This window comes from Raphanus sativus, chromosome 1 (assembly GCF_000801105.2).
Source record: "Raphanus sativus cultivar WK10039 chromosome 1, ASM80110v3, whole genome shotgun sequence".
NCBI lineage: Eukaryota > Viridiplantae > Streptophyta > Magnoliopsida > Brassicales > Brassicaceae > Raphanus > Raphanus sativus.
The window spans coordinates 24,347,067-24,371,214 of record NC_079511.1 but is presented as its reverse complement, the minus strand read 5'-3'; the positions used below and the strand labels follow the sequence as shown (position 1 = coordinate 24,371,214).

The 24,148-nt window shown below is 34.1% G+C and overlaps 2 protein-coding genes across 3 annotated transcripts; both read left to right on the top strand.

The window, feature by feature from the left end:
* The first annotated feature begins 629 nt into the window (after positions 1–629).
* LOC108808043 (probable LRR receptor-like serine/threonine-protein kinase At1g51880) lies at positions 630–11,598 on the top strand. Of its 2 annotated transcripts, XM_018580255.2 has the most exons (13): positions 631–846; positions 926–1,463; positions 8,497–8,933; positions 9,035–9,179; positions 9,267–9,338; positions 9,472–9,543; positions 9,649–9,732; positions 9,887–9,987; positions 10,080–10,294; positions 10,369–10,495; positions 10,564–10,629; positions 10,735–10,924; positions 10,997–11,598. In XM_018580255.2, the coding sequence occupies exons 1-13, from the start codon at positions 762–764 to the stop codon at positions 11,403–11,405; spliced, it is 2,541 nt and encodes an 846-aa protein (XP_018435757.2). In that variant the 5' UTR covers positions 631–761; the 3' UTR covers positions 11,406–11,598. The 2 variants fall into 2 exon arrangements, with proteins under 2 accessions (XP_018435755.2, XP_018435757.2); XM_018580253.2 differs by having other exon boundaries at positions 630–846; positions 9,035–9,338.
* Positions 11,599–16,061: 4,463 nt separating this feature from the next.
* LOC108858921 (probable LRR receptor-like serine/threonine-protein kinase At1g51860) lies at positions 16,062–22,807 on the top strand. Its single transcript, XM_018632773.2, has 13 exons — positions 16,062–16,221; positions 16,306–16,843; positions 19,713–20,194; positions 20,280–20,424; positions 20,516–20,587; positions 20,687–20,758; positions 20,847–20,930; positions 21,008–21,159; positions 21,238–21,485; positions 21,569–21,695; positions 21,772–21,837; positions 21,945–22,134; positions 22,220–22,807. Exons 1-13 carry the CDS (start codon positions 16,140–16,142, stop codon positions 22,617–22,619), a joined length of 2,658 nt encoding a protein of 885 aa, XP_018488275.2. The 5' UTR covers positions 16,062–16,139; the 3' UTR covers positions 22,620–22,807.
* Positions 22,808–24,148: the final 1,341 nt, after the last annotated feature.

Here is a 24,148-nt window from a genome sequence, read left to right as displayed (position 1 = left end):
AGAGGATAACAGTTCGAGTGGACAACAAGTCCGCTATATCACTCACAAAGAACCCTGTTTTTCATGGGAGAAGTAAACACATCCATAGGCGTTACCATTTCATACGCGAGTGTGTGGAGAAAGGTCTTGTGGACGTTGAGCATGTGTCAGGTAACAAACAGAAAGCGGATATCTTGACTAAGGCTCTCGGCAAGATCAAGTTTGCAGAGATGAGGAAGTACATTGGTGTTCAAGAGGTAGCACAAGCCAACTTCAAGCTTAAAGGGGAGATTGTTGAGATAAGCATGAAGTTGAGAGATCAAGACTGAGACAAGATAAGAAGGATCCTAGTCTATCGGAGAAATGAGATAAAGATGGAGGAGTTGTTTTAGGAGTTATCTACAAACAATATGTTAGAGTTGTAGTTATCTTATTTGACTAGGGTTTCACGTTTTTAGTCTTGTTATATATAAGTACCCATCGAGTTATGATGAGGATTACTTGAGCTTGTAAACACCTAAGGTTTGAGTAAGTTTTCCTTAAGGCAATAAGAGAGTTATTCTTGTTTACAATCATATACATACAGCAAACGTTTATCTGATTTCAACAATAACCATATAAGATTGGCTAGGACACAGCCAACATCCTATTAGAGCCAAAATTCATTGACCTGTACAATGTTATCTCAGTCTTCGCCAATCTTAGACCAGTGAACAATAAAGGATAGCTTCCTCTGAATCGGAGCAATTATCCCATACAGAAGAAAAAAAAAGAGAAAAAAAATGAAGCTTCTTCATGGGTTCTTGCTGTTCTTGATGACATCAGCATATGGTATTTTTGAATCAGTACAGGCTCAAAATCAATCAGGTTTTTACTCTGTTTTCTTCTTTTTCTAGCTTTAGTTAATCTGCAGATGGAGGAATTTAATAATGTTGATCGTGACCAGAATTTATCAGCTTGGATTGTGGGTTGGTCCCTAAGGAAACAATCTATAGCGAGGTGTCGACGAAAATAGTATACAAATCAGATGCAAATCACATCGAAAGTGGAGTAGCCGGGAGAATCAATGACGCGTACAAGACGTTGTTTCTGCAACAGACTTGGTCCTTAAGAAGCTTCCCTGAGGGTACAAGAAACTGTTACAACTTCAACCTCACAGCTAAACTCAAATATCTGATCAGAGCAGGCTTTGTTTATGGGAACTATGACGGTCGAAATCAACTCCCAAGCTTTGATCTTTACATTGGTCCTAACAAATGGACTTCTGTTTCATTTCCTGGAGTTGCAAATGGTTCAGTCCACGAGATGATCCATGTCTTAACACAAGACCGTCTTCAAGTTTGTCTTGTTAAGACAGGAAAAACGACCCCGTTTATCTCCTCCTTGAAACTTCGTCCATTGAACAACGAAACTTACCCCACACAAAGTGGATCGTTGGTCACGATCTCAAGAGTTTACTTTTCACCCAGTACATTCATCGTCAGGTAAAGAATGAATGAGCCATAAAGATTATGTACAGTCCTACGATTTTCTTTTTTTACAACCAACAATTTTTTGGTAACCATATCGGATAGTATACCAATAAAGCAAAATTCTCTGCAAAATAGAAATATCTCGTAGTTACAGCTAAAATATCCAAAATTCTATTTTGTGCTATTAGATGTGAGCAGTATTTTGAAACCTACCCGAACCAGCGGTTGAACCGATAAACCCGGTGACCCAAAGTAAATTTGGTTTGGATTTTGTGATAAACACAAAATTTAAAAATCCGTAAAAACTCGCAAAAATTCACTAAAATCCAAAACCCGGTATCGTTGAATCAAAAGATAACTTTTACATTTTTTTTTTGTTTTTAGTTATTTTTTAAATTCTGTTTTATATTCTAAACTTCCAATTAAAAATTAGATTTTCAAGTTGAATTTGGATTTATTATTCATATTAGACATTTAAATATTTATGAATTTTATGTTTGACTTTTTTTAGATGTCTTAATTCTTAACTTGTTACAACAGTTTTTAAATAGTCTAATTTTTTTTGATATTTTATATGTCAAATGAAAATAGTTAAATATTATGTTTTAAAAAATTAGAAAATATTTAACTTTAGTTTCTGTATTTTTATTGTCATAGCTAATATATTAATATAATAATAATATCAGTTTATTTATCAACCCGCGGTCGACCCGATGACCTAGATCCGGTAAATCGTCCGGTTCAGTGTCCAGGTCGGGTTTCAAAACAATGGATGTGAGAGATCTTGAATTCCGGGAAGCAAATCATCAAAAGTCTTTATCGTCTCCAATTATATCGCAAAACTCTACTAAGTTTAAAGCCTCTTTTTCGCAAATCAGATCCTTTCAATCCATTTCAAAGTTATCACATGTCGAATGCTGAAACATACTCTTCATTGTCCATATAGTGCTTCCACTTCTGAATGCAAGGTAGACTCTCGCCGTTTATAGTTCCATGTCCCCATAAGTTGAATCTTCTCCAAGTTTTTGTCCATTCAAACTCAGCCACAACCACTGAACAAGGCCATGGAAGTTGATGACCCATCAATCATACAAACATTTTCCAATCTTAAGACTTGGGACTCCTCAATACTGCGATCTTATGGAATTGGTGTTACCATATCGTTTGTGTTGAACTAGGCTTGACATTTACTTTCTGAATATCAGATAGTTCCAAAAGATTCCCGTTAGAGGTTATCATTCAGAGAATTCCAGATATACTATATATATATATATTATCCACGAATAAGGATCTCTATCTAACTTTGGGTCAACAATACTACTCTTTCTACATAGTAGGTATTCTATGTTGGCATAAATACTCGTTAGAGGAAGATGTTAGGGCTAGATGGTGTCGCTGAAAGAAACCATGCTTGTAAAGCTGGCAGATATTTGAAAATGGCATGAGTAATTGATTTTCTGGTTCGCCACATCTTGGGCAATAGTTATCACATCTCGGGCAATAGTTATCACATCTCATATTACAGCGTGTCAGATTATTCGTTACTGCCACATGTCTGTTATCACCTGCCATATAAGATGACATATCTTTTGAGGTACTTTTATTTTCCAAGCAAAGCTTGAAACTTGGTTATACTTAGTTCCAGGTTTCGTCTCCTCTTTATTTTTCAATACATTACGTGCTACCCAATAGCCGATTTAATCGTGTATTGTCCACTCTTCGTGTAGTTCCAGTAGGTATCATGATGATGAATTGAGATTATAGCCAAGCTCCACATTAGAGGCATATCATCTTCAACAATATAATTCGCCACTAGTCTAACATCCTATTCCTTCGAATCTCCATTAATAAGGTCAATGACTCGCAGTCACGGGTGCAAGACTGGTGCTGAAGATCTAGACGGCCTAGCTGGTGAGATTGGGATTCAAGGATCCTCCCACACATTAACTTCATATCCCGAGTGATTTTTTTGTCTAATTTTCAATAACAATAGTTTTCGTACCGTTGAAGTACTAGCCTACACATAGGATGGACTATCTACTGAGCATATTCGTGAAGGCGAGTTCAATCGATAATAATATCTTTCATTTAAAACTCGACCAACTAACGAATCATGATATTAGACAAATCTCCATAATTGTTTTGCTAATAACGACATACTGAACTCAAGGATCATACGAAAACCAATCTCGTCTTCTTCTCTAGGTAAATAAAGCTTTTCCTATTTTGCCTAGTAAATTCCTCTTTTTGGTGGATTGACTTCACCAGAATTGTGCAATGTCACTTGTGAGATTTTCATATATTTCAAGGAGCAATAAAACTAGACATAACATATATCAAAAGATCTAGCAAATTTGATTTAATTAGGACCTCATTTCTTCCTTTTGATAATCATCTTCCCGTCCATCCCTTCACTCTATTCAGTAATCTATGTTTGAGGAATGAAAATAATTTACAGTTGGAACCAATAATATCCTCTGGAATCCTTAAGTACGATCACATTCTTTTTTCCATTCTGGATCCCAAGCGTATATTTAATTTGATGTCTAACATTTCAATGGACCCTCTTACCAAAGAGTAGAGAGGATTTATCAAAGTTATGCATTGGCCTAATGCTTGTCTGTATTTCCTAACTAATTTCATAATTTCTTCACATTCACGGGGTTCCGCCATACAGAAGAAAATGCTATCATCATCAAAGAGAATGTAAGATATCGAGGGACAACACTTGTAACACGCATTCCCGTTATCTTTCCTTGATTCTCTGCATAATCAAGAAGGCTAAAGAGCGGTTTCGTACATAGAATAAAAATGAAAGGAGACACAAAGTATCTCCTTGATGTAGACCTCTTTCTGGGAAAACATTTCCCTTTGGTTGGCCATTCATATGTACCTTGTACTTAACCGAAGTAATGCAACACATAATCCAGTCATTCCACACTTCCGAGAATCTCACTTTCCAAATAACTGCTTTTATAAGTGACCACTCCATCCTATCATAAACTTTAGGGGGGTGTATTCAACCGAGAGTTTCAGGTGATTTGTATTAAAATGACAAATCCACTGTTATTCAAACATGAATTTTAAAAATTCATTTAAAATCCCCTGTTATTGAACTTGACATTTCGTAAAGTACTCTAAAATCCACTGTTATTGAAAATATTTTAAGTTGTGGAGTTTTAAAGTTTTGAGGTGATTTTAGGGTGTTTCGGTGGAGTTTCTTAGTTAAAAAAATTAAAACTCAAATCTCATTGTTTTAGGTGATATTCTAGAGTAGTTTAACAAAAATCACCTAAATCTCTGCAACTTATTAAAATCATCTAAAACTCCATTAAAAATCAAATCACATCAAATATTAAATTGAATACATCCCCCTTAATCATATATGAGAACTTGACCCGTGCCCCCGCACGGGTGTTTGATTTAACTTGTGTTCAACACGAACTGATAAACTGTTGGTTTTATAAAATCAATCTCATGTATATTGTTGATATTTTATAATTTACATATAAAGTAGAATATATTATTTTATAATATAGATGTTTGATAATAGTTTTTTTATTTGTACATAATACTATATTAAAAAATTATAACTTGATGCAATTTGATGTAATTGTACTATTCATATATTAACATGTTGCTTTTTTGTTTTATTTTAAAATGAAAACATGCTAATTTTTTTTATTTTTTGCATTAGTTTTCTATGAGTTATTATTAATTTTATGATATTTTATTTTCTGACTAAACTAAATAAGATAATATTATATTTAATTTTTATATAGTATATACTATATATATATCAGTTTGCGTTTTTATTTTCACCACAAAGAAACAATAACCATTGTAATTAATCTATTTTAAATGCAGTGGCAGAATATGTAAATAAAAGAAATACAAAAAATGAAGTACTTAATTTATTGTAAATACAATGGCCAAATGTGTAAATAAAACGAAGTATTTAATTTGTTATCAATGTTTCCAAACAATTCTCATTTATCATAATATCCATATTTCCAAACAGTACCAAAATGTACTTTAGTTTTAATAATATAAATGTTTTAATGGCTATTCTTTTAGATCCTCCACTTGGTTTCTTTCACAGTGCATGGAACATTTCTTATGCAATCATAATCTTATATGTAATCTGTTTTCCAGCAACAAAGAATGACTGAATTTCAGAAATATGATCAGGTAAAAATTATTTATCCTCTAGCGTAAGACCTTAAAGATTTACTTATAGCTGACATTACACAAGCTAATTGGGACATTTTCGTAGGCTTATCTATCTTTGGAATTAGATAGATATTGGTATCGTTCAGGGCATTGCCATTGTCCTCTCAAAAAAGAATCGATTAACCATATATGTTAAATCCTCCTTTACATATCCCCAAATATCTCATAGAAGAGGGACGTCATCCCTTCTGGCCCTGAAGCCTTTTCAGGATGCATAGCAATAAACACCAGTTTCACCTATAACTCTGTGATGGGGCTGTGAGATCATCATTAATCGCCTCAGTTATTGTTGTTGAAACCACTGATAATGCTTCTGCGATATCTTCCGGATTAGATGACTCAAATATTTGTCTAAAATAACCAGTAGCATTGGTTACTAGTCCTTCCTCATCCTCAACCGCATTTCCGGTTGCATTTAGGAGCTGCATGATTCAATTCCATGCTCTCCTTTGCTACGTTAAAGAAAGAAAGAACTTTGTATTTTTGTCACCTTCTAAACCATGGAATTCTATTTTTTTTTTCAGAACATCTTTTCTGCCTTAATAGCATCAAATAGTTCCTTTAAATCCTCTGCTATTTCTTTGGTCTTTGCACTGTCATTCGAATATAGATCCCAAACCTTCTCTTTGAGCTACTCCAGAAGTCTTTTTCCGAATTCAATTTATTATGTCTCCTCCACTGGTTTAAGGCTCTGCGGCAACTGAAGATATGCTCCATAATATTTGCATCAAGAGACTTCCAACCTTTGAGAATTAATTGCCTTAATTCTTCATTATCCAACCATCGTTTATCATATTTGATTTTTTTTTTATTTCTTGATTGTTTTTGTGAGAATGTCTGCTAGGACCGAACGATGGTCTGATCTCCATAACCTCTAGTACTTTATCGCTGAGTGAGGAAAATTCTCGTGCCAGTCCTCATTTCCAACAGCTCTGTCTAGTCGACATCTGATAGTTTTTCTTCATGTTTGTTTTTTTACCTATGATAGCATATTCACAATAAATGGAAGCTCTAACATGCCAAAGTCACTTAGCTTATGTCTGAAAGGCAAGAACGAGCTATCAGGGTGTCGTCTGCCTCCTTCATTTTCATTATGACCAGTGATTTCACTGAAATCTGCAATCATAAACCAAAATCCATTTCGTGTCGTTGAGAAACACGTAAGATATTCTAAATCTTGATATCTACGTTTTAACACATGATCCCTGTAAACAAACATTGTAAAGACTTTTATTCTGTCAGTGGCTGCCTCAACATCAATTATTCTGTTATTTAAAAATAACATTTATTTGAAATTCATCCATAGAATACCGTCCTATGATTTATGAGGTTTGAAATAATCAATACATATTTCTATGTTAGCCTATTTGGGACCAAACTATTTATATATGTCAATACTATTAAAGCAAAAACAACTTTTATCTTCTTACAAATAATGTAGGTTGGACCATATTTTTTTGGTTCTATTATTTCTACTTGTATCTAACTTAATTATTATTAAATATATATATTTTTGCCTAAAATTAAGGAACTAAATAACTAATCTATTGTTTAAAAATGAATTCTGTTTATACTAACACTAAATTTAAGTAACTAATCAATTATATTTTATTTATTAATATAAAACTATACATGCCTACTAATTCGTATATATACGATTATACTTGAATCCAAATGCAAAATATATTTTTTTCAAAACTCCCACCAAATACATAATAATATAATTCTTATAGATAGAGTATGAAAATAGTGTATATATATTTGATAAAATAAATATTTATAGTTGGGATAGGGGTTGGGTATTTTGAATTTTAATTTTTAACTTAAATCACATCATATATCACATTCTGGTAAATTTTGAAGTACATATACATCAGGTTTAATTCTAGTTTGAAATACATCTTTAAATCCATAAAGTAACTATATATTGTATGGATTCAGTTTACATTGGCTCAGTTCAGATATATCTGAAGTTAAATCTAGGACTTAAAAAATACAACATAAAAATAAATACTTATTTATACAAAATTTGATATTCAAGGTAGTTATTTATGTTTAAAAAAGTAGTTATTTAAAATCTACATACTTATTTTAGGTATCATTTCATAATAAATATATAATTGAATATTTGAAATAAATATTTTCTAACGTCTGATTAATTATGCTATTACAATGATAATAAATATTATATAGACGATTCTATCGCCCAAAGTTGTACCATTTTATGAGAATACAAGTCTGACTTCACCACTTCGAACTGCCCTATGAAATTCATGTCCGATGATACAACATGTACCATGCCAAAGTTCTCTTGTAACATTTTTTTCTCCATAATATGCATAGTTTTTGTTTTATGGGTTTGAAACTCAGACCTCTTGGAGTAAAAGCATTAATGAACTTTTATTCAAACTGATAGACTAAAGGAGCTTCCAAGAAGTACATATTTTTTGTTTCAAATATTTGTATTTGTTATTAATTTGAACATTTAGATCAAATTTTTGAAGTTTTTTTCTGATTATCCATTCGGATTCGGGTAATAATACTTTAGTTTCATATATGTTTTGTATCATTCTACAATATCTTTTTTGGTATTTTTTACATTTTGGACTGGATACATGAGTTTTTTTTGGTTTGGGTTCGTTTCAAATTTTAGGTTATGAATTTTATATGGAGACTTATTTTAAATAAAGAAAAAATGTGATTATATTAAGTTTCCCGGCACTGGCCCTCCCCTGTATATTATTATTTGTGTTTTTGTTTTGCTCTTTCTGCTGAGTTAACAAGAAAAGGAGAGAGCTCTCTGGTTTTATAGGTATGCTGATGACATCCACGACCGAAACTGGACACCATTCTTAGGCAGCCACATGAAGTCAATAAGCACGGACCTTTTTGTCAATACAAGTAGCTTATATGATGTCCCACAACTTGTAGCTAAGACAGCCGCTGTACCTGCAGATGAGAGTCAGCCTCTGACAATAGATTGGAGTGTCGACAAGAACATTGCACAGATATATGTATACATCCATTCAGCAGAAATCCATAAACTTGAAGCTAATCAGAGCAGAGTATTAAACATTTATTGTAATGGTCAACCATTTTCCATGTCTAATTCGAGGGCTATAAGTTCTGATGGGAAATTCAATCTAACTTTGGCCAAGACGGGTAACTCAACTCTTCCTCCTCTTATCAATGGCCTCGAGTTATATAAAGGCTTGGACCTTCTACAGCTCGACACAGACCAAGATGAAGGTAATTCAACCATGTTCATTTAAACCCATTCTTTTAACAAAAGAAAAATAGTTCATGTCTTTTGACTTTGCATGGTTTACGGATCTCTGCTGAATGATCAGTTTCTGCAATGATGAACATCAAGAGAATTTATGAGTTGAAGAAAAAGACTAGCTGGCAAGGAGATCCATGTGCTCCACAGATTTATCGGTGGGAAGGACTAGACTGCAGTTATCCAGACTCCGAGCCACCGCGAATCATATCTCTGTTATGCTTTGTTTCTTGTTCATCTCAAGTACCCTTCTTTAGTTTTTTATTCACAAATTCTAACTCTATTGGGTATGAAAATATTAGGAATCTGAGAGGGAACAAGTTGGCTGGTAGTATAACACCTGAACTGTCCAAGCTAACACAGCTGATAGAGCTGTAAGTGCCTCAATACCACTAAATTTAAGTAGTTGATATGGTTTATCGTGGTGGAAATTTATTATATAACTCTTTTTTTTAACACTATATAACTCTTTACAAACGATATTTCTCTCTCTCTCTCGATGAACAGAGATTTATCAAAGAACGATTTATCAGGAAATATTCCAGATTTTTTTGCTGATATGAAGTCCCTGAAACGAATGTGAGCTTTTTATTATATCAACACCCTTACAGCCTCTCTCTCTCTTTTTATATTTTATTTTGTTTGTTTTGAAAGCTTGAAGCCTTCAGCTATCTAAATTTGCAGAAAATTAAGTGGAAATCCAAATCTCAATAGCACAATTCCAGACTCACTTCAGCAAAGATTAAAGAGCCATTCTTTAACACTAATGTAAGATGTCCATACTTCATTGATTAAAACTCAAATTATTTAGTGATAAAAATTATATATAACTGCAAAAAGAAAACCGCTTACATGTAGTGCCACACTAAACTTCATATTTCCTTTCTCTTTTCCGGTTTGCCATAACTTTTGACGACTACAGTTTGAGTGAAAGAAAAAAGGTTCCAGTGGTTGCTATAGTCTTTGGAGTGTTAGCTCTGCTAGTCATCTTAGCCATCTTTTTCGTCGTCCGATGGAAAAGAAGTAAGTACAATTTTGATTTAGTCTGTTCATTTTACATTCACATATTTTGTTTAGCTTTAGTCTATTCATTTTACATTTCACTCCCGGTTTAGTTAAAAGAGAGGCAAGATCATCCAAACCACCAATCATAACAAAGGACCGAAGGATCACATATCCTGAGGTACCGAAGATAACTAACAACTTCAAGAGAGTTCTTGGCGAAGGAGGCTTTGGGATAGTGTATCATGGAAACTTGGATGATACTCAAGTAGCCGTGAAAATGCTCTCTCCCTCATCAGCTCAAGGTTATAAGGAATTCAAAGCAGAGGTACTTAAACAAGACATAAATCCCCTAGACATAAATTTCTGATTGTGAAATGACGATTCTGTTATTTTTATCAGGTTGAGCTTCTTTTAAGAGTTCACCATAGACATTTGGTGTCACTTGTGGGTTATTGCGATGATGGAGATAACTTGGCTTTGATCTATGAATACATGGCTAAAGGAGACCTACGAGAGAATATGTCAGGTAAACATTTTTAACTATATGATGACTTAAGTTTTGGTGCAATCTCACTACATTACAACACAATACAGGAAAACATGGTGGCAATGTCCTAAGCTGGGAAACTAGAATGAAAATAGCTGTAGAGGCAGCACAAGGTGAAGAAAAAAAACCTTTGACCTTATTATTTTTAATCACTACAAGACTTTTTTTTTTCTTTGTCTGAAAGGAAAATTGGCAAATACAATAACTAACTGTAACAGGATTGGAGTATCTACACAATGGATGTGAGCCTCCCATGGTCCATAGAGATGTGAAAACTACAAATATCTTATTGAATGAGCGGTATGTAACAAAGTTAGCTGACTTTGGGCTCTCAAGATCTTTCCCAATAGATGGTGAAGGCCATGTATCGACTGCGGTTGCGGGCACTTTTGGATACCTAGACCCAGAGTGAGTGAATCAATCACTTCAGTTTTGTCTTTTTTTTTTTGCTCAAATGAGTACTGAAGTAAACTCTTTCAGGTACTACAGAACAAACATTCTAAGCACAAAGAGCGACGTATACAGCTTTGGTGTAGTGCTGTTAGAGATCATAACAAACCAGCCTGTGATAGATAAAACCAGAGAGAGACCTCATATTAATGAATGGGTTGGGTTCATGCTCACTAAAGGAGACATCATGAGCATCATCGACCCAAAACTGATGGGGGACTATGACACAAACGGTGCATGGAAGATTGTAGAGTTGGCTCTGGCTTGTGTGAATCCGTCTTCCAACCGGAGACCAACAATGGCACAGGTTGTGGTGGAGCTAAATGAGTGCATGTCCTTAGAAAATGCGAGGGGACAAGGTAGTGAAGAGATGCCTTCAAAAGATTCTTCTGCCTTTAATCTCTCTTCGGCTTCTGAATTTAACCCTGGAGCCAGATAAAACTGGAAAATTTCCCAGTTCGTATTTTCCTTTGTGATAATAAAACGAGTAATGTTCGGATCCGGTGGCTGCGGTCCTGAGGCTGTATCTGTCCGCGCGTGAGCGAAACAATACAATATTATTTACCTGTTTAAAAAATATACTGTAGTACAATATTTCATTTATATAAATTTTCTTTTATTTATATATATAATTGCATGGTATTATTGATTGAAAACTTACTAACTTCATTGTAGAAGATATAAAAACACACACCAACGTAAACTATCAATTTTGTTCCCAAAAAGGTCAACAATCAATGGTGGTAGTATTTTGTGGCGAAAATAGATGCGGAAGCAATTATAAAATGGAAGTCAGCTCTTTGTAATTGCAGACAATGTAGTTTAATTTTCTTGATTGTAACTGAGTTTAATTGATGTCAAAAAAAAAAACTGAGTTTAATTTTTTTTTTTTTTCAAACACAGCGTAGTTTAAAGTAGGGGTGGTAAAACAAACTAAATATCGGGGTATACCAGGAATCCGCATCCGTAAAATGCTATTCGGATTCAGATTCTGACTTTTAGGATATCCGGAGTTAGGATATCCAGACTAAAATCCGAATATCCACAGATATTTAGATCCGAACATTTTATTTAAAACAGAAACTAAATTTTAAATTAAGTTAATAACTAACTATAACTATTTATTTAGTCTATTTAGAGTATCTCCAAAATACACTCTATAACTTCAAATATAAAGTTTTCTGCTCTCCAAAAATAAACTTCGAAACTTCAAATTTGAAGTTTTGAATAGTGAAACTTCTAATATAGAGTGTCACTAGTCAAAACTTCAAATTTGAAGTTTCATATTTTTCATTGTATTTTGGTCTTTACATTTACATATTATATTTATGATTCTTAAATATTTTGTTTTTTAATCTTTTTAATCCGTCAAAATTTTAATAACTTATAAATATTTCAAATTTTCTTTTATAATTTTAATTTTTACACATAAAATTAAATAAACACTTTAAAATAAGTGTTTTTCCAAAACTAGATTTAGATAACAACATTATTAGAAAATAAACTTAACAAATGCACTAATAGATCATATATGGAAGTATTACGAAAATAGTTTTATAGAATAATGTAATATTTTATTTTTAATTTAATATTTAATTATGTATTTCTATGTAATACTATATATTTTACTGTATCATTTTATTAGTTAATATATCTATAATATTTTTATATATGTGCTATTTATTTATAAAGTTTTATGAATTTAAGTTAAGTATCATAAATATAAAGACTATAATATTAAGTTTGAAGTTTTGCTTTTGGAGAAGACTAATTTAAAACTTCAAATATGAAGTTTTGCAAACTTCAAAATAAAATGACTTTTTGGAAATGCTCTTAAAATTATTTCCTTAAATAAAATTGAAAATTATTGAAATTTAATAAAAATAAAATTTTAGTTATTTTATATAAAACTACATATGGTATAAATATATAATAGGTCTAGATCCGTATCCGATCTGAATCCGTACGGATCTGCCGGATAAATCACTATCCGAATCCGGATCCGGATCCGGAGTTTCATGATATCAAGTCTCGGATCTAGTTTAACGAGGTCATAGATCACAATTGCCAAAATTGACTCGCTAAAAACACTCAGTTTTTGTTTTATTCCAATAGAATCAGGATTACGTTTAAAAGAAACTGAAATATATTATCTTTTCAAAATTGAACCAAAAAATATATTGTTATTTTCATAATATTTTTTCCCTCTCATTTTTACATTTGTTTTGTGTAGAAGACGAATGACTTAGAATAGAGGCAACTGATACGCTTTATATATTTTCCCTTTCGTTCTTTCTGGTTTCGTTAATAATTTTATTGGTGGATTTCATATTCTTATTTTTATATGATTCCACATTTTATATTATATCTAAGTTATATTCCACGCCTGACATCAGAAAGAATGCCGTAGGCAAGTAAGGGTGGTAGTAGTAGTGTTACAACCACCTGATATAATCTAATGTTGAAGACTTGGTAAAAGTTGAAGACTTGGTAAAATTTGAAGAATTGGTAAATGTTGACCAATATTTTATGTTATCTCAGTTTTTGCTAATCAACAGCAATGAACAATGAATAATAGTGTCCTCTCAATCTGATAAGCTATTCAAGAAAAAATGAAGTATCTTGATTGGTTTCTTCTTCTCTTGATCATTGCTTTTACCATTCTGAGATCCGTCCAAGCTCAAAACCAAGCAGGTTCTTCGTAACATTATGATGTTTTTTTATTACTCTTTTGGAAGTGTTTTATTTGTTTATCTTTTTGGTGTTCGTCATGAATAGGATTCACCAGCTTGGATTGTGGATTGGATTTCAGGATACAGGCTTGGATCAAAGTAGTCCATAATTAAAAATCCAAGTTTTGGACTATGATTTTTGATATTATGAGCATCATCGCTTACAGGGAGTTTTTTTTCAGAAGTCTCTTAACTAGTCAAATTTACAGTTTTAAGTAAATAAAAGTCAAACCAATCACAATATACTAACTAATGATGAGGATTTTTCACAAATTATTTTGAGTCTCTTAAATGAAAGATAATCTCTGCTTTTCTCATTTTTCTACTTTTTTGTCGGTCTTTTTTTCTACTTTTATTATCGTTTTTAGTGTAAATAGTTTTGGTGAGATACATAATATTGTGGTGGATTCTTTTAGAACATGAGCATTGGTAGTTTCTCACCAAAACTCTTCTCATTCAAAAACTAAAAAATATTTGAAAAAAACAGAAAAGCGAAGAAAGAGAACAAAGGTGTCTTTTCTCTCAGAGATGCAAAACAAATGGAAAGAGAATATTTGCTGACTTATCCTGTTGTATTTAGTTTTATTAATTTTGAAATTTTAATTTTAGTCTTTTGAGAAACTTTTGAGAAGAGCTTTATCAATGTTGATCTTCTCAACATCTGAAGAAAATATTAATAAAAAATAAAAGCTAGAAAAGAGTAATTAGTTGAAACACCTATCACTTATAAAAAAACTATCAAACTTATTTTTTATACAAAAAAAACTATCAAACTTATTCTGAGATACTGTTCTCCAAATGTCAGGTTTTACAGGTACATCTTAGAAAACATTAATTTTAATTGCATAACATATTACATTTACAAATATTAATAAACTAATATTTAGGTACTTATTTAGAGAGATTTGTCACTAAAGATGCTCTTATTATCTTGGATATTTGCACATCTTGAACCATGGTATTATTAAGTGTAAAGTTTACAATTTTATTGTAAAATAATAATAAACACCAAAGTTTAATCTTAGAGGTGGTAGTTATATATATTATCGCGAAACTAGATATGCGAATCAGCTCTTTGTTAGGTATCAACCAGGACCTTATGTCCATAAGCAAGAACTTACTTGGCGCAAAAAGGAGAGGACTGAAAAGCCAAGGAATATGGAAAATGATAATCTTACCAATGTATTAAGCAGCAGTGGCTTTACTCAGTGTGAAAAGTTACCCACAGAAGGTCCTCACGAGATTAGTGGACAATAGGAATCAAAAGAGAATGATGAGCTGGTTGTAATGCGACAAGAAAAGAATCTGGCCAGCACAATCGTGACTCCATCGCGCACGGTGGTTTTGAATGCGAATGTCACCTTCCGAGCCAAAGAGACAGCTCGATCACTTTCACTTTCTCCCAAAACGTCAGCAATAAATGAGGATGCACTTGTCTCTGGAGATTTATCTGATATGAAGTTAGCTGATAAACATGATGATGGAATGTGATGTTCAGGATAACGATTTGTTGGGCATTGATCTTATGGAGATGTAAGCTGGACAACATTCCTCTAACATAGTTGAACCATCACGCCATGCTGGTGATACTTCTTACGGAAGGTCTAAGAGTAAGAAGAGTGGCAACAAAATGAGTGCTCCATTGGACATTCGCAGTAAGAAAACTCAGTTCCTCCATCGAGGTTCTCCGTCTGCTCGCAGTAACAGACACAGCCGGCCTAATCATCAAGTGTCATCAAGGAAACCAAGAGCAAGTTAAACTAAAGGAGATGGTTCATCAAAAGGTGTTGATTTGATGGGCCCAAAATACCCATCAAAACAGGCGATTTAGAGTATACTGCAATACTTGACATATCAGAGTTTTGGAATAGACTGCAAAGATTTGATAGCCATGATTAAGGAACTACATGTCTGGCCAAGTTTTACAAAATAATTGGAAAGGATATAGACTTTGCATATATGTTTCCTGGATTTTAATATTACTCATATTCCAAGAACACCAAATCAAATTTCAGATTCTTTAGATATGACGGCAAGATCTTTACATAGAGAACTTTATTTTATTGGTTGTCTATTCCGATCAAACTATTCAGATCACATCAAATCTGAGGAATAGAATAACATTTCTTTGCAGAAAAAAAAGAATCAGCTCTTTGTTATTATAGGCAACATAGCGAACACGAGGTCACATATCACAATTGCCAAAATTGACTCGTTCGTTTGATGTCACTATATTTATATAATTTGAAACCTAGTGGCCTGACGCAATAAACAATGTCGTAGGCAAGTAAGGCTAGTGGTACAATCACCTGATATAATCTAATGTTGAAGACTTTGCACAAAGTTGACCGATATAAATGTTATCTCAAGTTTTTCTAATCAAACAGCACTGAACAATGAATAATAGTGTTCTCTGAACCTAATCAGCTATTCAAGAAAAAATGAAGTTTCTTGATTGGTTTCTTCTTTTCTTGATCATCGCTTTTATCATTACGAGATCAGTCAAAGCTCAAAACCAAGCAGGTTCTTGAGATATGATGATGTGTTTATTATTACTCTTTTTGAAAGTTTTTATTTGTTTATCTCTCTGATGTTGGTCATGAATAGGATTCATTAGCTTGGATTGTGGATTGGTGCCTAAGAACACAACTTACGTGGAGAAGACAACGAATATAACATACAAATCAGACGCAGATTACATTGATAGTGGATTGGTTGGGAAGATCAATGATTCGTACAAGACTCAGTTTCAGCAACAACTTTGGTCCTTGAGAAGCTTCCCTGATGGTCAAAGAAACTGCTACAACCTCAACGTCACAGCCAACAGCAAATATCTGATCAGAGGAAGCTTTGTGTATGGGAACTATGATGGCCTGAATCAACTCCCTAGCTTTGATGTTCATATTGGTCCTAACAAATGGTCTTCTGTTACGATAGTAGGAGTAGCAAATTTTTCAATGACCGAGATTATTCATGTCGTAACGCAAGAACGTCTTCAAGTGTGTCTTGTTAAGACAGGACCAACAACACCGTTCATCTCGTCGCTTGAGCTTCGGCCGTTGAATAATAAAAGTTACGTCACACAGACCGGGTCACTGAAGCGCTTCGCCAGAGTATACTTTTCAACCAGTTCAAGGGTCATCAGGTTAGACTATCTACACTGCTCAAGTTTTTCAGCACCTTTTTATTTACATTCCACATCACATTCTTTCTCTAATACACCTAGTTATCCAACATTCTTTTTAATTTTAACATGTACAATATTTTAGTTTATTAGAATTCAACACTTTAACCCACCATTTTTCATATTTTTATTTCTTATAATTTTTTAACTACATACTAAAACAATTTTTGATTGAAATCAAATTAAAATAAAATAACAATTTCATAATATTTTAATATTTTTATTTTCTTTTTATATTATTAACTGATTTTATTTTCAAACAGTAAAAACAAAAAAAAATTGTTGGAAGCCATTTTACAAAAGATTGATTTTTAATATGACATCAAATGAAACAAGTCTTTATTTATATAGTATAAAAATGAAGATTTTGGTCTAAATTTATATACAAAAATTAATCTACTATGAAATCATTAATGTCAAATAATTTAGATGAAAAATATTATAAATATCTCAATTTTTTTTTTTTTGTCATCAGCAGAAAAACAAACACACTCTCATCCGGTCGCTGAAAACCATGCCGGCAACTCTGCATCCATGTGAACAACAAAAGACGGTTGTGTCCTGGCACTACGTGCTAGTCGATCCGCCTGCATATTCTGCTGTCTTGGTACATGAATAATGTCTGAGTTGATGAAACCGTCTTTAAGGGTCTTTATATCTTTCAAATAACTTGCAAAAGCTGGCCATTCCTCTGGTTCCGAAACCATCTTTACCAATTGAGAACAATCCGTTGCAAACGTAACCCTGAACTGACGCAAATTTTTCATACTTTCCATTGCCCATATCAGAGCCTCTACCTCCGAGTGGAGGGGAGAAAGACTTGCTCTGACATTCCGTGCTCCCATCAAACTGTCGAAACCTTCTAAAGTACTATACCAACCTTGGCCGGAGAAACTGTCTTTGTCTTTCCACGAACCATCTATGAAACACCAACGTCCTGGTATTGCCGTCTGTGGTACTACCTCAACTTGTCGCACCAAATTCTGTGTATCTGCGTTTTGTGCCTCCATCCAAAGTGTTGATTCTGTCTCTGCCAGTTTCAAAGTATCTCTCGGATCCACATCTAAGTTACTGAAAACCTTATTATTCCTTCCTTTCCAGATGTACCATAGAATCCAAGCATACTGATAAGTTTCCATCTTCGGATCAATTCTCCAAAATAAATAATCCATATTTGTAAAAAGACCTTGATAAGGGAAAATAGCTGGACTGGAAGGGATCTGCGAAAGAGCCCATACCTGACGCGCTGGTGGACACTCAAAAAACACATGATTTATGGATTCTTCGGGAGCGCCGCACCTATCACAACATATGTCCCCTTTTATCCCTCTTGCCTGCAAATTCTTTCTCACTGCTATGCACCCTGATACCAATTGCCATAGGAAATGTTTAAGCTTTGGTGGGCATCTTACTTTCCAGCAAAATGATTTCAAAGCATCAACTGAAGGTCCAAATACTGCTAATGGTTTCTCCTTATCAGGATAAACTCTCTCTACTTGGTATCCTGACTTCACCGTATATTTTCCGTTGTTTGTGAAATGCCATCCATCCCTATCCTCCAATCGGTTCCTGCTAAGCGGTATACTTTCAATAATTTGTACATCCTGAGGATCTACCAAAGTCCGAAGTGCCTGCGAATCCCAAGTTCTTGTAGTTGAATCAATTAAAGAATCCACTGTAAGATCTGGGTAGTTAGTGTGAAGATTTTTGTTTGCTGGTCTCGGGCGAGTGGATGGGATCCATGGATCATTCCATACTGAGATAGAAGATCCTGTTCCCACCCTTTTGATTAGTCCTTTGCTAACCAGAGATCTAGCAGAGATAATACTCCTCCAGCCATACGACGGAGAGTATGATCGGATCGGTTCTAGGGGTGAAGCATTCCTAAAGTACCGTCCTTTAAAGACCCGTGAGAATAAAGTCTTGGGTTTCTCAATCAGTCGCCATAGCTGCTTTCCAAGCATTGCCGTATTAAAATCCGTAAGGTCTTTGAAGTCCAAGCCTCCATCCTCCTTACTTAACACTAGTTTGTCCCAAGATTTCCAATGCATGCCTCTTGTACTCCCTCCTGGGCTCCACCAAAATTGCGCAACCGCACTCGTTAATTTCTTTGCAGTCGCCTTTGGTAACCTATAACACGACATCACATGATTTGGTAATGCCGTTACCACGGATTTAATGATCACCTCCTTTCCACCTTTAGTAAAAATTTGAAAGTCCAACCATTTACCCTACTGTTCAACCTTTCCTGTATAAACCCAAAGACTTGTATTTTGGATCCACCAATATTCTCCGGTAATCCCAGGTAAGAGCCCATTCCTCCTAGATTTTGAATTCCCAAAATATCTCTTAATTCCTGTCTGCTAGCTTCTTCTATTTTGTGTCCAAATTGTATAGAAGATTTCTGAAAGTTTATTTGTTGACCTGATACCGCCTCATACTCCTTTAGAATCCTAAGAATAGTTTGACATTCTTCCTTCTGCGCCTTGCAGAAAAACAGACTATCATCTGCAAAAAGCAAATGAGATATGGATGGACAAGCTCTAATAACCAATAAATATCTCAATAACCAATAGAAAAGACAACACATAATTCAATCTTTATTTTAATTTAAAATTAATTTTTACCTTGGATTAGGCAGTGCTGCATGTTTTCAACTATAGACTGCCCGCCCTCATTTTTTACTGATTCAACTCTTTGAAATTATTCAGGAAATTTTAATCCCGATCATTTTAATTTATTCAACATGTTCGTTGTATTTATCTAACAGTTACTTGTATGATCTTTGCCTGTTCTCGAGTAACAAATAAAAAAACATGCATGTTTCCAGATATGATGAGGACAAAAACGACCAAGCATGGAGTCCATTCCTGAATTCTGATACCGCAACGATAAGCACTGATCTTAATGTTGATACAAGTAATAGCTTCTACGAAGTGCCTCAAGCCGTGATAAAAACTGCTGGTGTCCCGGTAAATGCTAGTGAGCCATGGAGCATATGGTGGAAACTTGATGTAGCCACTGAACTGTCATATATTTACTTGCATTTTGCTGAAGTCCAAACTTTAAAAGCCAATGACATCAGAGAGTTTAACATTACTTACAACGATGGTAGTCTTTGGTACCCCTTTTTAAGGCCTGAAAAATTAAAAATTTCATCTTTCGCCAATCCAAGGGCCATGAGTTCTTCTGATGGGAAGTTTAATTTCACTTTTACAATGACTGGTAACTCAACTCTTCCTCCTCTTCTCAACGCCCTCGAGATTTATACAGTTGTAGACCTTCTACAACTTGAGACAGATAAAGATGAAGGTAAACATGTTCGTTCCTATGTCATTCTATGATGATAAAAACGTCTTGTCTTTTAACCTAAGATGAGTTTGAATGTGATGATTAGTTTCTGCTATGATGAATATCAAGAACACATATGGTTTACGCAAAAAGATAAGCTGGCAAGGAGATCCATGTGTTCCTCAGCTTTACCGGTGGGAAGGTTTGAACTGTAGTTATCCTGATTCTGAGCCATCACGGATCATATCCTTGTATGTTATCTATTCTTCATCACAAGGTTTTAAATATTATGAATGTAAATATTACAATACTCTTTTATTGGTTCTGTTTCACAATAAATAGGAACTTGAATGGGAGCGAGTTGACCGGTACCATAACATCTGACATATCCAAGCTAACACAGCTAATAGAGCTGTAAGTATCTGAACTGTAACACCAATAAGATTTTCTTGTGGTGAAAGAAAAGAATAACTCTGCAATAACTTTTGTTTCTCTCTCTATTTTTATGGACAGAGATTTATCAAAGAACGATTTATCAGGAGAGATTCCAGCATTTTTTGCTGATATGAAGTTGTTGAAACTCATGTGAGCTTCTTTTCTCACCCTTCTCTCTTCCCCTTTCCGTTCTTCTTGTTCTGTTCTAAAGGATTTAGTAAATTTGTTTCTTACACAGAAACTTGAGTGGAAACCCGAAGCTTAATCTCACAGTTCCAACCACTCTTCAAGAAAGGATAAACAGCAAATCTTTAACACTAATGTAAGATGATCAATATACTTTACTTGATTTAATAAATATACCAGACTCCCTTCATCTCTCTCTTTTAATGGTTACAGATTAGATGGTACCATAAAACCGGCTATCAAAGAAAAGAGTAGTAAGGCTCCAGTGGTTGCCATCGCAGCATCAGTGGCTGGTGTGTTCGCTCTGGTAGTTATCTTGGCCATTTTCTTCGTTGTTAGGAAGAAAAAACCAGAAACCAACGCTGGTACGTTCTTGAGATTAATGAAAAAAATGAAAACCCATTCTATTCATCTTTTCACTCACTTTTGTATTGATTAAACAGCTCCAGGACCCCCATCAGTCACTCCCGGTATAGCTAAAAGTGAGACAAGATCATCCAATCCATCAATCATATCAAAGGACCGCAGGATCACCTACTCAGAGGTACTTAAGATGACTAATAACTTTCAGAGGGTTCTTGGCAAAGGAGGGTTTGGAACAGTGTATCATGGAAACTTGGATGATGCTGAGGTAGCTGTGAAAATGCTCTCTCATTCATCAGCTCAAGGTTATAAAGAATTCAAAGCTGAGGTATGCTTACAAAATGTTAATCTTTGTTTTCAACATTATTAAGTCTGGCAGTCTTAAAATGATAATTTTGTTAACATTCTCAGGTGGAGCTTCTTTTAAGAGTTCACCACAGACATTTGGTGGGACTTGTTGGGTACTGTGATGATGGAGATAACTTGGCTCTCATCTATGAATACATGGCAAACGGAGACCTGAGGGAAAATATGTCTGGTAAACACTTTCACTACATGACTCTGGCCTAACCTACTCTACTTCCAAAATTTAAAACATTTGAAACTCGGTACAGGAAAACGTGGAGGCAATGTCCTAACCTGGGAGAACAGGATGCAAATAGCCGTTGAGGCAGCTCAAGGTGGACACAACTCGACTTATTGTCTCTAGCTTTATATGTTCATTAATAGAAGAAGATGTTTTCTGCCTGTAAGCAAGGCTGGCACTAATAGTAACTATTTTTAACAGGACTTGAGTATCTACACAATGGATGTAGGCCTCCTATGGTCCATAGAGATGTCAAAACTACCAACATCTTGTTGACTGAGCGGTATGGAGCAAAACTAGCCGACTTTGGTCTCTCGAGATCTTTCCCTATTGATGGTGAATGTCATGTCTCGACAGTGGTTGCAGGCACACCAGGCTATCTAGACCCTGAGTGAGTTGATCTTTCCATCTTCTGAGTTTTCTTGTTGTGGACTGAAAGTAAAATATAATATATATCTCTCTGATACTATTTTCAGGTACTACCGAACAAATTGGCTAAGCGAGAAGAGTGACGTGTACAGCTTCGGGGTAGTGCTACTAGAGATAGTCACAAACCAGCCTGTGATAGATAAAACCAGAGAGAGACCTCATATTAATGAATGGGTTGGGTTCATGCTCACCAAAGGAGACATCAGGAGCATCATTGACCCAAAACTGATGGGGGACTATAGCACAAACGGTGCATGGAAGATCGTAGAGCTGGCTATGGCTTGTGTGAACCCGTCTTCTAACCAGAGACCAACAATGGCACACGTTGTGATGGAGCTAAACGAGTGCGTGGCCTTGGAAATTGCAAGGAGACAGGGTAGTCAAGAGATGTACACAAATAATTCAGTTGACTATAGTCTCTCTGCGTTTGCCCCTGGAGCTAGATAACTTTCAAAAATATGTTTGATGTAATTTTATGGAATACTATTTGCTTTGTTTTTTGTTTGTTTTGCTTTCCATTGTGAATCTCCCGGCCCGTTTATGTTTTTTCTGAAGCAATGTATGTTCAATGTATTTGAAGAAATCCAGTCGGTGTTTTTTTTTTTTTTGAAACTAATCCAGTCGGTGTTTTGTTTTGTTATTTGTGTTGAATTAAAGACTCGGATATGGATGTTCATTGCGATAAACTATTACATAGAACATGATATATACACTCTTCTGTGTGTGTATTTGGATACCGTCAACGTATCATTCTTTGCAAACATTATTTTCTACCCATTTACTCTTGTTCTTGATTAATTTTGGGAAACAATTGTCAAAGGAAGGCTAGGAGTAGGGGTGGACGTTCGGGTATCCATTCAGATTCGGTTTGGGTCTTTTCGTATATATTTTTGAGTATTTGTATATATTTTTAAAGTATTTTGGACAATTTAAAAGTATCATATATTTTTGGATGCCTTTTAATATACATTAAATCTAAAATTAGTTAATATATATAGGTATATTAATATATTTCGGATACATTTGGGTACCCGAAATATTTCGGTTCTGATCGGGTTCGGGTTCGGTTTTTTAAATACCAAAAATTTGAATCCGTTCGGATTTTTTATCAATTTCGGTTCGGGTATGTTACTACTTTTTTGGATCGGATTCGGTTCGGTTCTTCGGGTTCGATTTTTTTGCCCAGTCCTAATTAACAGGTGAAAGAAAATGTTATATGTAGTATATATATAGAACCATACTATTATTTTATTAATATATAGAATTTAATTTTTAGGTATAATTTGCAAAATACCCTATTAAAATTTGAAAAATATAGTGTCTTTAATTGTTTCTTGAAAAGTACACTTATTTTTCGTGACAAAAAAAAGTACACTTATTCATATGTAGTAAGATTTTTAGCCCATGTTTTAATAAAAAAAATTGAAATCACAAATAACTTTATTAATTAACAGAGGACACATTTAATCCTTAAATATTTAAAACATTTAATTTTTAAATATTTAAAATATGTACATAACTTTTAATTATGGGAATATTTAATAATGTACTTATTCTATTCGTTTGTTTGGAGCCTCTTTTTTTTTTTTTTTGAGCAAGTTTGGAGCCTCTAATTTATCAGATATATACATCAACAAAAATTAGATATACGGTTGATCAAAAAAAAAAATAGATATACGGTGACATCCGTTGCTCTGTCAGCTAAAATGACTTCGGAGTCGGACTACGAGTCTACGACACATAACTAATAATCTCGCTACAGAATATTCATGTGAAACAAAAAATTATGATTGAGTCACCGAAGACTAAGAACCAGTCAAAACAGAGGGTTGAAAAAGAGGCCTTCTAACTCAAATGTTAATGACATAGCAGGAGAGACGGATGGTTAAGTTCAGACTGTCACATGTATATTTTCTCATCTTTTTCATATACCGACAGAGTTTTGTAATAAATTTAAAAAGTGGAGATATTTGATT

What these genes read in the sequence shown, in the direction of transcription:
- LOC108808043 (XM_018580253.2), top strand. Translation starts at nt 762, where the DNA reads ATGAAGCTTCTTCATGGGTTCTTGCTGTTCTTGATGACATCAGCATAT. An exon ending in CGACACAGACCAAGATGAAG is followed by an intron (nt 8,934 to 9,034) that starts GTAATTCAACCA and finishes CTGAATGATCAG; the next exon opens with TTTCTGCAATGATGAACATC. An exon ending in CTAACACAGCTGATAGAGCT is followed by an intron (nt 9,339 to 9,471) that starts GTAAGTGCCTCA and finishes CTCGATGAACAG; the next exon opens with AGATTTATCAAAGAACGATT.
- LOC108858921 (XM_018632773.2), top strand. Translation starts at nt 16,140, where the DNA reads ATGAAGTTTCTTGATTGGTTTCTTCTTTTCTTGATCATCGCTTTTATC. An exon ending in AAAACCAGAAACCAACGCTG is followed by an intron (nt 21,160 to 21,237) that starts GTACGTTCTTGA and finishes TTGATTAAACAG; the next exon opens with CTCCAGGACCCCCATCAGTC. An exon ending in ATAAAGAATTCAAAGCTGAG is followed by an intron (nt 21,486 to 21,568) that starts GTATGCTTACAA and finishes TAACATTCTCAG; the next exon opens with GTGGAGCTTCTTTTAAGAGT.